Source organism: Argopecten irradians, chromosome 9 (genome assembly GCF_041381155.1).
Source record: "Argopecten irradians isolate NY chromosome 9, Ai_NY, whole genome shotgun sequence".
Lineage (NCBI taxonomy): Eukaryota > Metazoa > Mollusca > Bivalvia > Pectinida > Pectinidae > Argopecten > Argopecten irradians.
This window is the reverse complement of record NC_091142.1, coordinates 8,909,672-8,923,843: the sequence shown is the minus strand read 5'-3', so window position 1 is coordinate 8,923,843 and position 14,172 is coordinate 8,909,672. Positions and strand designations below refer to the sequence as shown.

Here is a 14,172-nt window from a genome sequence, read left to right as displayed (position 1 = left end):
CATATCTTTGCTGAATGTTGAAGGAAAGGGCATGCTTGTTGCCATATTAACAAGGCGACTGTGATTAAGGTACATGTTCGACAACAAGTACGTAGACATTTATTATTTGCTTATAAATCTGTGATTATGGTAAATAATGGAATACTTCAGAACATATTTAAAATTTTTGCCAAGTTCGTTTTACAAGAAATTATTTTGATTTGAAAATTTTATTGCCGGTAAGCTGTGATTGTCCTAAATCGTTTTTGTGAGCCCAGAATGTTTTACATATTTTCCTTATTCATTAACCGTCCCATAAGTTAGCAATTTCATAACCGGGTCGTCTAACATTTTGAGGCAAATTTTCAAAGTCAATGCCATTCCGAGATTTTAATTTCATTAAAGTATATCTTACTTACATTGCTCGTTTGTCTGAAATACATGTAACTGTAAAGAACTTAACAGTCTCGATAATTTTTCTCTGACGAACTATAACATGAAATCTGCATATATATAGTCCGCTAAACCTGCCTATATTATTAGCTTTTTTTTTTTTTTTTTTTTTCCTTTTATATATATTAGGCAATTTTGTTTTTAAATCTAATTATATGGGGAGGTTTAGCGGACTAGCATATATACAGTGTACAGTCCATCAAATTCTATAAGATTCACCAAAATTCTTCCGAGTTTTCAACTTCAAAAATACCATAACCTATAGAAATTATCCGTCTTTGTTGTCCGATACAGTAGATGCGTCTGACTTTTACATTAAGCTGTACATGCCATTTACATGTAGGTGTATACACATGCATGTCTATCTAAAAGAAATCCCGAGAATTATTGACACGTGCATTTTTAAAACTCATAAGAAAAATGCCTATTGTTCACATTTTGCAAATTATGAAACTCTCTTTATGCTATTCTCATCCAGTTTCAAATTAGTTTGGTAAAGAAGGAAGAACGAACTTGTCCTGATGGACCGTGGGTTGAGGATGGCCTAAGGGAGCTAACTCTAATACAATTAACTGAATGTGTCGATTCACCAACTGACCGGATTTCACGGCTTATTATTGTTTACGGTAATTAACCAACGCCTCCGGAGCTGTAAAGGTAAATACCAAATCTTTCAATTTAATTGACATCAACAACGAACTCTACTTTCGGTTTGTACAAACATGCGTATAAAATGGACGAATGTATATCTATTGTATAAAACCCGTGAGCTTAGAGTTCTGTCAATAATATAAATACACTGTATTGGTATAGGCCTCCATAAATAGATTTTTTTGCAAAGTCATTATTGATATACATTTTCTGTATCATTTGAGATTATTTAGTACATAAACCAATGTAACTGAAATATGGAATTGGACCCAGGCTCGCTGTCAGTTACATGGCAGAAACCAGTTGGCCAGCGAGAGATAGTGAGTCATACACACAAAAACATGTGTATCCTCTATACAGCTGTATGTATACTATTCTTAAAATAGATCCTATCTGCATCAAGCAGTGTTACTGCTTTTGCCCGTCTGTGGGCTAGGCTTGCTAAAAGTAAGCCAACAAGATAGATGTGTTTGATGGCTGTCATTTACATGTAAATAAAATACAAAATGTTGAACTGGATGAGAAGATGAAAAATAGACACATGGAATACAGCAAAGAAACACGTCAAGAATATGTAATTTCTTTTTCTTTTTGACAGAAAATTAAACTGTTGTCTCATATGGAATTAGATCTGAATATATTTATACAAATATGGAATTAAAACTACCATACTCCTTTTCCCTTTTCTGGATCGATAGAAAATAAATCCCTTTCCGAATTATGGAAATTGACCGTGAATAAAATGATGAAATTTATACAAATCTAGAAACAAGAGCACACAATCGTCACGACGGGTACCTGGGATTTATTTTTTAATAAAAGAAAGTTTTGTTTGGTTTAAATTCTGGATTTGTTTTTCGCTTTCATATATTAGTCCATTTCCCTGATTATGGATATGATAAGTGGATTGTTCCGTTTGATGTCTATTTAAACAAGTAGCTTCTGCTCTCGACCACGTGTATATGCTGATATGTATATAGAATTAACATGTATGTTCACCAGTCATTACATTCATTTTCAACTGTGGTATAGTTTCCATTTCCTTTAATAATAGTTTCCATTTCCTTTAATAATATGTGATGTATGTGTCGACGTACCTTGTCTCTCGACTTGCCTCTTTAGCCTGAAAGTATATAAGAAATGATATAGAAAATATATATAGCATATTCTAAATAACTACAGCAGATAATACCAAATATAGTTTAATTACATTAAATTCTGAAGTTTATACATTTATTGCCCGGGTGTGAGGTAGACATGAAGATTTGTTTCCCCGAGATGAATCGTCTTATCGTTTTTATATTCTCGGTCTTTATCTTCTACATGTAGGCAGCTACATAAGTTACATGATTATTACACTATAGGTTTTTCCCTAAACCTGCAAACCAATTTTCTTTCGTGGCTATTAGATTTCGCGATTTCCATTTCAAAACTGGTTTGCGAAGATTTAAAAATTGAATGGAAACTATCAATATAAGTGATGTAGATATTAATTCGAGGATATCAACTTTAGCGAAACTAGGATCGCGAAAGTAAATCGCTCACGAATAAATTCTGTTTACAGTATTTGGAAATCATGCCGTGTTTCTGCTAACTAATCAATTTGAAAGTCATTTTGTCTGCAAAACCAGAATTGTCTAGTAGTCGTACGCATGTTATTCATATGAGGAGGACAACAGTTTTGTTTATAAAAACGAGTTTTGAAAAACGTCTAATAACAAATAGCCATTCAACGGTCCCACTGAAAAGCGGATTAATAAAGCGAGAATTTAGTTTACAAATGTTGGCCGTTCGTTGTCATCTGCAACGAAATTGACCAAACATAATAAACCCCTTAGTCTAAATTACGAATATATTGATAAGGTAAGCAAATTTCTGACGAACAAAGGCAGCTATTTTACGAATAAAAGCAAATACGATAACATATGCTCTCACGTGAGGGGTACAATCGGTAAATTACTCTAACATTGCGGATATGTAACGAACAATTACGAATATATAACGCACACATAGATGAAACAGATTAAACGATTGTTACGGAAACATTTAGGATATATTGAGAATGCATTGTGCACGTGTAGCGGAAACAAAGGTTGTATTGCGCATTTAGGACATCTGCATTGCGGTTATATAAAAGAAGCGTGCTCGGGCCTTTTGGTATCACTTTTCACAACAACAACGATTGCAACAATATGGGGAAGTAGAAATAGAATGGGCTGTTGATGCAGAAGAGCCTTTTACCAATATACCAGAAAGGGTCTCTGGTCAATCGCTGGCATCAATAGGACCAGAAATGACCCACAATCGCTGTGTTCTCTGGTTCTGGTAGGGAAGTTAAAGTTTCTTCATGACATTTCTCTCCATTTCTAGTGCATTGCTTTCTACTTGCACCACCTCCCTTTGCCAGTAGCAGAAAGCGTATGCGGTTCATCGGCGGCATCAAGATGACCAGAAACTGAAGGAGGTAGGCTGGGGGATGCAGCCCACTCTTTTGCATCAAAAGAACCCTTCTATCTCTACTTCCTATGCTTCTTTGAAATGTTGATGCTGTGGTGTTGTTGTAATTAGTGATACCGAAAGGCTCGAGTACGCTTCTTTCATGACCGCAATACTGTTGATCCACATGCTCAACACAAACCTTTGTTTCCGCTAAACATGCGCAATGCATTCTCAATACATCCGTCGGGTTCTCGTAACATTTTCAATGCTTCCGATCGGTTTCCTCAATGTGTTATGATTCGTAATTGTTCGTTATATATCCGTAATGTTGGACAATTTGATCTAATGTACTCCTCACGGGAGAGCATCAAGATGAGGAATTCACATTTATTCGTGAAATACCCGCTCTTTGTTCGTCATCAATATGCTCTACGTCATCCATATATCCGTAATTCATACTTAGAAATTTGTTATTTTTTTGGGGCAAATTTTGTTGCGAATGATAACGAAAGGCCGAAATTCGTAAATTTGTAAATATGTCTTCAGGCATATGTGTTTTGAAATCAAAACTCTGCACAGGTAAAAAAAAATCATGGCAACGGAAAAAGGCCTCTGCGGATAGTTCCGTTTATTAAAAAATCCTTAAACAGAACTCGAAACAGGAAATGGGAGTTCATCGAAAACAAAATTAAAGTGGATTAATCACAACAGGCACCATGTCTCATATGTGTAAAACATTTATCTAAAATGATAGAAAATTCCCTTAAACGGAAATCGGAACTGGTTCCGAGTTCCATTTTACTTAAACAAAACTTGGAAATGGGAGTTAACTGAAAATGGATTTAAACTGACTTCATCACAAATTATCCATGATAAAACACAACAGACAACATCTGTAATGTATTCCAATCACATGAACTAAATTTCTTTAATTTTATTCTAAAAATAACGTACAACTTGATGTTTTAAGTATTGTGAATGAGTGCGTATGCAAGTGTTTGTGTGTTGGTGTCCATTTATATATACTGTGTAAAATGTTAAAAAAAATCAACAACAACAAACAAACAATTAAACAAAATCCTTAAACGGAATTCGGCACTCGGAACTAACTTCAGTCTCCCAAGTATACACATGTGCATAATGCATGATCACGACTTCTAGACTATTTGTATCTGCGTGTCCAGAGCGCTTTCAAAACGTGATTTACAATAATAGTTGAAAGTTGTTTCTATTTTAAGGTCTCGCGTTTAACCCGGAGTTCATCTTTCTCGGAGTTGACTGGTCAGTAGAGCAGGATGCCCAGCCCCCAGAAAGTCATCATTGATGTGGACACTGGTGTTGATGATGCCCAGGCCATCATTCTGGCGCTCTCAAGGCCGGATGTTCTAGATGTGCTGGCGGTTACGTGTGTCCAGGGAAATGTCGACATAACCAATGTCTGTAGGAACACACTAAGAGTTCTATCTGTGTGTGACAGACTTAATGTACGTAACCCTGTCTCTCTTTAAAGTTACAGGTGCCATAAATGGACTAAAGTTTTGACATACTACAATGTATTTTAAAAATTATTTTTAACTCTTGATTTACTTAATAAATCAAAATCTATGTATTGTAAGTATAGTATGTATCATTGGTTGTGATGAATAACATATCAAAGCTCCTATAGATTCATGACTAGGCCAAAAAGTAATATGTTTAAAGTTACCCTACCGACCCTAATTTTTTACCCTTGACCCTTATTTTTCCCCCACATTTCTAGGAAAAAAATAAAAGTCGGGATTTCGATTTCAGAATCATGTCCCAGCCATTATTTTAGAGTGAAAGACACACACACAAAAAAAAAAAAAAAAAAAAAAAAATCCTCCCGACCTACCGTTCCTATTTTCTTTGCCAATGTAACCTTAAACAGACATAATTTTATTTTGGCCCTATGAAAATCACTACACATACGGTTATATTAATAACTGTAACAAACAAACTATAAGTAACCTCCTCTTCTTAAGACGGTATTAAACCCAGTTAATGTGCTGTCAATATGGATCATCCTTCTTGCTAGGTGCCCGTATACAAAGGTTGTGAAAAACCACTTACCGGCGAGGGTCCAGATGCGACACATTACCACGGCAGAGACGGTATGGGAGATGTAGCCAATCCGGAGCCAGTTGACATGAACCTCATCCAATCAGAACACGCGACTCTAGCTCTATTACGATTGGTAAACCAGTATCCAGGTAAAACAATTATAAAGATACAATGTATATACATTCACTGTCATACAGCAAAAGTTTTCTATTTCGATAGGCTCTTCATTTTCCCCGTGTTTATGAAATATAAGAATTTTGGTAAAGGAAAACTATGTAAAAAACCATGTCCTCATTGTTATTACCGTATAAATAATAATTGCCATACACAAGCAAATATCTATACATGTAGGTCTACATGGTGTATTTTCCGTGAAGAAAATGCTTGATCTGAAATTTGCATGAAGTTAACGTGACTGCGAATGAGTCATCGTCATAATTACGAAGAAAACTTAAGGTGAATTCCGTATCAAATTTATCTAAGAAAATCTTGCATGCTGTGAATGCTGTATCTGGGTTAATATTAATAAATAATAGTTGTTTATATATCAACATATATTTTACAGGGGAGATAACTTTAGTTGCCTTAGCTCCTCTTACCAACATAGCAGTAGCGTTGAGACTTGATCCAGACTTCGGAAAGAAGCTGAAGGAGATGGTGATAATGGGAGGAAACGTTCAAGGCAAGTCATTTATCAATCCAAGGTCAATTTATCAGTACAGGGTCGAATATTTGTCAGTTAAAGGTCAGTCATTTATCAGTTCATTGTAAAAGATTTATCAGTTTTATGTCACTCATATATCAGTTCAAGGTCAAACATTTATCAGTCCAAAGTCAGTCAAGGTCAAATATTTATCAGTCCAATGTCAAACATTTATCAGTTCAAGGTCAAAAATGTATCCGTATACAGGGTATGAAAACTGCAGTAGAGAAAAACAGACAATTTTTTAATCATCCATGAATCCGGATAGAAATAGAGATAATTCTTGTTTAGGAAAAGGAAACACGTCCCCAGCAGCGGAATTTAATTTCCGGAGTGACCCAGAGGCGGCCCACGTGGTATTAAAAGAGATAGGATGTCCTATCCTGCTGGTTCCCTGGGAGACATGTGCAGACAATGGACAGTCATGGGTAAGTCCATCCTCAATACTCCAGGGGTTACTGTCAATGTCCTTTTATCCACCAATGGCCTATCTCATATCAAAACTAAAGGCAGTTCATGAGGAAAAAAAAATTATAAATCAAGCATGCAGAGGTATGCGCAAACTTTCTTTGAAGATTACAGAAAGAGCGACACTCAATTACAAAGATATTATTCAATTCTTTTGATGTATATCAAAGGACCAAACAGTGATAGCAACCTCTGGAATATCGAGGATAGGATATTAGGCTAAAAGAATTCAGACATTTGAATATAACAATGTATTCTACTAGGAAATCATCTTTCAGTATGAAAATACATATTTTTGACACTATATTACCGAATTATTTTAGTGCAGTCAAATTTTAGCTGAAAAGCCAAAAAAATGTAAATTATGACTTATTCCCGCGGATATAAATCAGCGCAATTAGGAAATTCCATTTTACAAAATTTAGCACTATACATTTATCAGCGCTTTAAAGACAGAGCGAAAAGCGCTAAAATAAAACTACCTCTAAAATAGTAAGTATGTTTACAGTACGATGTCGTTCTTTCTATCTCCCTTTATCATCTTAAAAAACCGATATAATGACAGATTATTGTAAACCAATTTTCTATCGCGGTTACAAAATTTCGCGATTTCCGTTATAAAACATTTTTGCAGAGATTTAGTTTCGCGGATTCGAAATTAAATGGAGATAATCTTTGTATTTAATTGTGCAAGAATTCGCAGAGATAAACTTTCGCGACTTTACCTTGATCACGAAATTCGCGAAAATAAATCGGTCGCGAAAGGAGTTTGGTTTACAGTACTTCAATTAAATGACAGAAATCAAACCTCCACATTATTATTTCTTTCTTCAGACATGGACAGAGAACTGGCTTAAAACAGATACTAGGAAGGGACATTTTCAAAACAGCATTGTTCAATATTCCATCGGACGCTTAAAATCTGCGAATAGATCACATTATAGATCATGTGATTTACTGGCCATGGCTTTCATAATTGATAGATCAGTTGCCACGGAAACTGAAGAGTTTTATGGCGAGGTAGAAATGAGTGGAAGCATTACACGCGGGCAACTCGTTTGTGATTGGAGAAAAGTTATGGGTCGAAAGGTCAATATCAAAGCTGTTACAGCGGTCAGTGTGGAAAAGGCGAGAGTGTTATATGATGCAATGCTTCTATAACATTGGACCTTCGGCAGAAGCAACTGAAAATTAAGAAAGAAATTAATAATAAATGGATACTGCCCTTCCGTGGCCCTATTTTACAAACGCGGAGGGATTGCTTTGCCGAACAAAGAATTTGATGGCAAGTGATATTGGTTGTAATTTGTGACAAAAATGTGGTTCATATGTACATGTATTGGTGAATGATAAATTGGTACATGTACATTTGTGTGTCGTTCACATGCTACTGTATCTCATGAAATTTTTGTTGTGTAGGAATTTTCGTTACTTTCATGGCCACTTTGGAACTACGAATATAAATACAACATTTGTTTTTATATATACAGAATTGTCACTATTGCTCGCTAGCCACGAGTATTTTTATCAACAAAATTAAGTCACACCTGCAAACTACGACAGAAGTACACGTGAACATTTCATGTTGTAGAGTATTGCATGTAACATCTCTTTATACAGTGTAGGGAGGGGAGTAAGAATCCACTTCTCCGATTATTGGAATGTAACCATTTACATTAAGTCATATATAGGCAAATAAAGCATTACTACTCTCATCTATAACCATATATTTTCTATTATTCTTTTCATTGCAATGAAACATTGATCAGTTATACACTTATGATGGTGAGTTTAAAGACGTTTTAAGCTCATACCTAAATACAGTCGGAGTTCTGCTTATGCATCTTCATCATCAGTCAGGTTCATCGGTCAGTAAACGAAACGTCCTCCTGATGGCGTGTCGACAGTGGCGATCAACTCCTTGTTTACACGACTCTAGTTGTCATACCAATAGTGCGAAACTAGCCATGATGTCTGCGCTGATCTTGTCGCCATGCAACGCAAGAGAAAGGTGTTCCTTGTCCTCGTCTTCACTTCTTTCACAGCTCACATGTTGGAGACACATTGGGCTGATTGCCTTCCAGTTAGCCTGGTGAATGTATGTTACCGTGGCTGGTTTTAACTTTGTATGGAGTCTTGTCACATGCCGCGGGTTAGCATAAGACGTACCTAGCAATGGGTGATGTTTGTTTAGTGTATACAGGTGAACGTTGAGATTCTCGAGAGAACTGTACGATGTCGATTGCTCAGTAATACGTATCTTTCAGAATAGTTGAATGTTTTTTCCGTTTGCGAATCTTCCATTTCTGGATTATTGGCGGGTTGAGTAGAAGCTCCACAGCATCCAGCAAATGGCATTACGCAAATCAGAACTTGAACTGTGTAAACCAACTCTTACTGGTAGTAGACATAATTGCCAGTTGTCTTGCGGCAACTTTTCTTTCAAAACTACTAGACCTTTGGTTGATAAAAGCACCGTAGTGGTTCAGGATTTTCTTATGAATCTGTAAGGATGTATACAGAAGGGTCCATCGTGTTTTCTGGCAGAGAGACGACTTGTTTTAGGGTCTTTTACAGATACAAATCCTTTGTACGCAGGTGAGGCCCGGAAGGGGCACATACCTCCATGAAACAGAAGGGTATTGGTAGTATATACACCGTGATAAAATGTTACCGGGTCGAGTCCATTTTCACCATGAAGTCCAGGTCTCATTAGGCTATACATAAGTCTTATAGCTTTCTGTGTGTTTGTCTCCACAGTTGCTGCAGTTGTAGACTGAGAGTCTCCTCTGATCATTCATAGGTGACCTGTGGATTGTTGAATTTCAATCTTTTCATATCGTAAGCGATATGAATGAGACTCTCGGGATGTAGGGCTTTTCATCGCTGGAACTTCTAGTATCACACTTTTCATGGGTTGAAGCAAATATCTTTTCTTTCTGCTGAAGTGCACGGTAGCATCTAGGCATACCTGCATATCCAAAGGGTTCCTTGTTATAAAAGCAATGTCGTATGCACAGGTTGGACCGTAAAGTGAATGTTGCCCATCTTGACACCTTCTACAGTATGATGTAACCTATCCAGAAGGTCGTTGATGAATATCTTGTACATTAAAGTACTCGATACCATCCTCTGTCCATCCTTGTCGAACTCCCTGAAGATACTGGAACTTTCTGAAGCCTCGCCATTCCATTTGACGGCACTCTGTGCATCCTTATGATCTCGAATCAGTTGCCAGTGTTCTCCAAAGATACCATACAGACATAATTTCTGAGAAGAATGTTACGGTTGACTATATCAGTAGCTGATTTAGCGTCTGAGTAGGCTCTGTATGTTGGTTTCTTCATATCTTGGAAATCCCTTATTAGTTCTTCAATGACGTACGCAGCGAATAGTAAAAGGGAAGGATTTCTACTGAAACCTCCCTGCATTTCACTTTGTGTAGATTCTAAGGTTGGCTCCACTATAACAGGAGCTCCAGTATCTTTGTCACTACCTGAGTGACAGTTATCCCTCTATAGTTCTTCGCTTCAAACGTGATGCCCTTATTCTTACAGATTGGGGTGAAAATCCCCTGCTTCATCCTCGGAGGAACAATACCTTAGAATAAGGACTGGAATGCACCCATCGCCCGCGATCAGTAAGTGTTCTGCAGCTGGACCTGTTTCAAACACTGGTTATCAAAGGAATCGTACTCTGGCGATTGAGAAAGGGAAGAAAGTTTTGTTGGCAGCCCTGTGGAACCCCTGTTGGACTACTGAATGTTTTCCTATGCAGTATGCACCCAGATCCCCGATACAGATGATCCTATATTTCATTTGTATTTTCTGACCAGGCAAATAGTTTTCATGTCCGCTTCTCTGGATTCCCTGATCTCTGGCCTGCTATCTAAATATGTAACTTCTGTTATGCTTTAGTCGACGGAGCTCCTCCCGGGCCCCTTCTTATCCAATAGTTTATGGGGTCAGTCTTGTTTTTGGATTTGTCCCAAAATGCAAAACACATCACTAGACATCATAGGAAATATTCTCAATATTTTTTAGAAAAGATTTGTAGATGGATGGAGGGAGGTAAGGACCACGGACTTATGATTATTTGAATCTGATGATGGTGGGCCAAGGATATAGATGAGGTCTTCTCTTAATCAAGTGGTGGGCTAATAAAATACAAATCAAATACAGATTTCATTTTTTATTTGCTTTAAAAATAATCATTCATAAAGATTCTATAAAGCACTTTAAAAGAACATAAATAAGACATAGTGACTGTCGCATCGTGTGAGAATTGTTTTAAACTGTTCCATCTCATATTAAACAACATTAAACATACTGTAATGTGATCAAATCACATTTCAATATCTCACACAAAAAAAGTACATTTACCTGTTCATAATACTCAACAAATATTCCCATGAAAATCTGTATCTAAAATTGAATGCATATTTCAGATTAACAGATATCAGCAATAATAATGTATTCTGTGTTTGAATATTACAGAGTTATCTGCCCTTGCCAGTAGGTATTGATTGTGAGGTCATATACTTGAGAGCGTTTTTTTCGGAGAAAACGACATGATGGAGTTGTGCCAACAAAATAATGACGCCACAATGGATACTTACCGGTATGGAAGCTAACGATTTATATGTCAAGACTGCATATAATAGCATCATATACATGTACCTCCACACCTCAGATGTAGCTATGAGTGAAAATATTAACTAGCATGAAGCATGTCCAAAGAGTGATTATATTTAATTAACTATATATATATAGCTAACCCATTTTCATTTTATTTTTTTGTGACACGTTTTATCTTAGCTTTGATTTGTTTGCATCTTACACATGATCTTTCCATCTAAACTATTTAACCTTAATTTTAATTTGCTTATCAAGTATTTTCGAGTTTCGTTAAATTCCATCAATAATTTTCGGGAAAAGGGCAATAACTCTTGGAAAATTGGCACTAATAAAACGGTTTTCTTGGAGACAAAAGGACATCTTGTGAATAACATGTGTACGAAACATCAAAATCCTCCCCCCTACTAACCTCTTAACCAAGGGGCTACTTTCATAAACAACTTGAAAACCTTGAAAAGCGTTTGCCGATGTTGTTTTTTGTGCAATTTTAAGGAGAAAGGGTTATTCAATTTCTTAATAAGACTATAGTAGTTTAACGTTTCAATAACTGTCCAATTTCTTGTGCGTAATTAGTGCTTAAATACATGAAGGTTTTCCGGTAGAGAAAATGTTTTTTCTTACATATTTTTACACCATTATATCTGAGGTCATGTTACACATTTGAGAAGTTCCAATTGCATCTTCCCCACTCTTTACTTAGAAACAATATTAGGGAATGCTAGGGTTACATTATATAAATAAGTTATCACTCCACCCATTAAATCATAATACATGTAGATAGAAAGTCATCATCATCTGGGTTATAATATATACCTTAGTCCTCAGTAAAACCATTTCTGGCTATCGGATTAAAATAAAGATAACGCTATACACTTTGTTATGGATAATAAGAACGTAGTGTATAATGGTGATCTGTATTTTAATAACACTGTTTTTGTGGTCCAAATAGTTCATCTCGTAATATACAATGTCTAAAATGATTGGTATCTCCTCATGATGTTGGAAGGTCTAGCAATTCATTTTTATCTATACATAGGTTTCTTTAAATTCACCAAAAAATTTGATTATTGATAAGTTAAAACATTCACAAAATCGTGGAATATTTTCTTCAGATGAACAATGTAATTAGATTAATATTACTGTTCACTTTGGAGCCCTATCAATTTTCAGCATGTAGGTAATGCATTTGCAGCATATGCTGAAACCATGCTGCTGTGCATGCTGGCATAGTGCTTCAGGTTTCACAAATTATTGCAGCATGTTACTATTTCATCTCAATCTACAATGCATAAACGCAGCATGTTGCTAATTGTCATGCTTCACTACAGCACATGCTGCAATAATGCTTTATAAATTGATATAAAATTGTAGCATGGTTGCAGCTTGTACTGCCATGCAGCACAGTGCAATGATGCAATATAGCACATGCTGAAACCATGCTGTAATAATTCATGTGTTTTGAATGTAAAACTGTACCATTTGTCAATCATGCTGCATCAGCATACTTTAAAAGTCAATGAGTATACAAAAGGAGCTGCCATCATGTTTTGATCACAGATGACCGTAGCTTCCTTCTATCATAGAAATAGAAGTCACTACCAACTAATAATATAATAATAAAAATAGCAACATAAAATAATCTCATAACCACAATATATCCAAATGATAATGTGTGCTTAAACTATATATAGAGATGTCAATTAAAGGAATTCACTATTCGAATATTGGAGCGGTTTAATAAACAGTTGTTTTTTTGGAAAGTGTTTCCTTATTCGGACCTACAGAACAAATGTCAACAAATTTGAATATTCATTGGCATCCCTATATATACAAGTCTAATTGAAATTAGACTTCTAATTTTGCTTCACTACGATACACTCCATTCAGGGTCATCTCAGTATGATCTCTGTCCTAGAATCTTGGGATGTACTGTTAGCGTTTTATACTTCATAGAATCAACCATACCAAAGATTCATAGGCGAGACGCTAATTGGCTATCCACAGAGGTCATCCTGAGGTGACCCCTAATGAGGAGTTGTTAGAACTTGTATTGGAGCCTATCGTAGGGCATCGTAGTGGAGTGGAATTACAAGTATATATCTTAATTAGATTGCAAACATACATGTACATGTATGACCTAGTTTAACAATCAATAACTATCACAAACATATCAGATATGAACCACAAATTCCTCACAAAATAATCTCTCTTTTCTTTGTCATCATATATCTTTTCTCTCAAAAATCAGCATGCTTTTGGTCAAATTCCTTTCATGTATCACTTTCACACAACAGACTGAATTATCCTCTAATGCTCATAAATTAAAAACCTCACAAACACAATAAATCCACATTAAGAATATTATAACAAATTACATACACAATATATATACATACACAATGTGTACAACTCTTACCAAACCTCACACATGGAAACATTACATTTGTGTACAACTACTACAAAACCTTACACATGTGTACACACACAATCATACACACATTCAATTCTGAAATGCTTTCATAAAGTAAAACATACACATAAAAAAAGAACTGTGTGCATCACAAACGTTATCAGGTTTTGTAGGCAAAATGTTCATGATGTTGTTACTAAAATTATAAAGGTATGAAATACCAGTAATTATTATTACAGAAAAAAAAATAAAGAAAATAAAAGAAATCCACAACATTACAAAGTAACAAAGAAATCATATCAAGTTTGCTGATCAGATATTGGTTTTGTTTAGTTGGTTTTGTTTAGGAA

General features: G+C 35.7%; 1 protein-coding gene across 1 annotated transcript; it reads left to right on the top strand.

Moving 5' to 3' along the window:
* The first annotated feature begins 836 nt into the window (after positions 1-836).
* LOC138331345 (nucleoside hydrolase-like) lies at positions 837-8,497 on the top strand. The gene is made up of 6 exons (XM_069278906.1): positions 837-1,089; positions 4,761-5,006; positions 5,579-5,753; positions 6,170-6,286; positions 6,599-6,735; positions 7,610-8,497. Exons 2-6 carry the CDS (start codon positions 4,818-4,820, stop codon positions 7,934-7,936), a joined length of 945 nt encoding a protein of 314 aa, XP_069135007.1. The 5' UTR covers positions 837-1,089; positions 4,761-4,817; the 3' UTR covers positions 7,937-8,497.
* The last annotated feature ends 5,675 nt before the right edge of the window (positions 8,498-14,172 follow it).

Excerpts from the sequence above, each read along its gene's own strand:
- LOC138331345 (XM_069278906.1), top strand. The coding sequence starts at position 4,818 with ATGCCCAGCCCCCAGAAAGTCATCATTGATGTGGACACTGGTGTTGAT. Across the intron at positions 5,007-5,578 it reads CTGTGTGTGACAGACTTAAT|GTGCCCGTATACAAAGGTTG; the intron begins GTACGTAACCCT and ends CCTTCTTGCTAG. Across the intron at positions 6,736-7,609 it reads CAGACAATGGACAGTCATGG|ACATGGACAGAGAACTGGCT; the intron begins GTAAGTCCATCC and ends TTCTTTCTTCAG.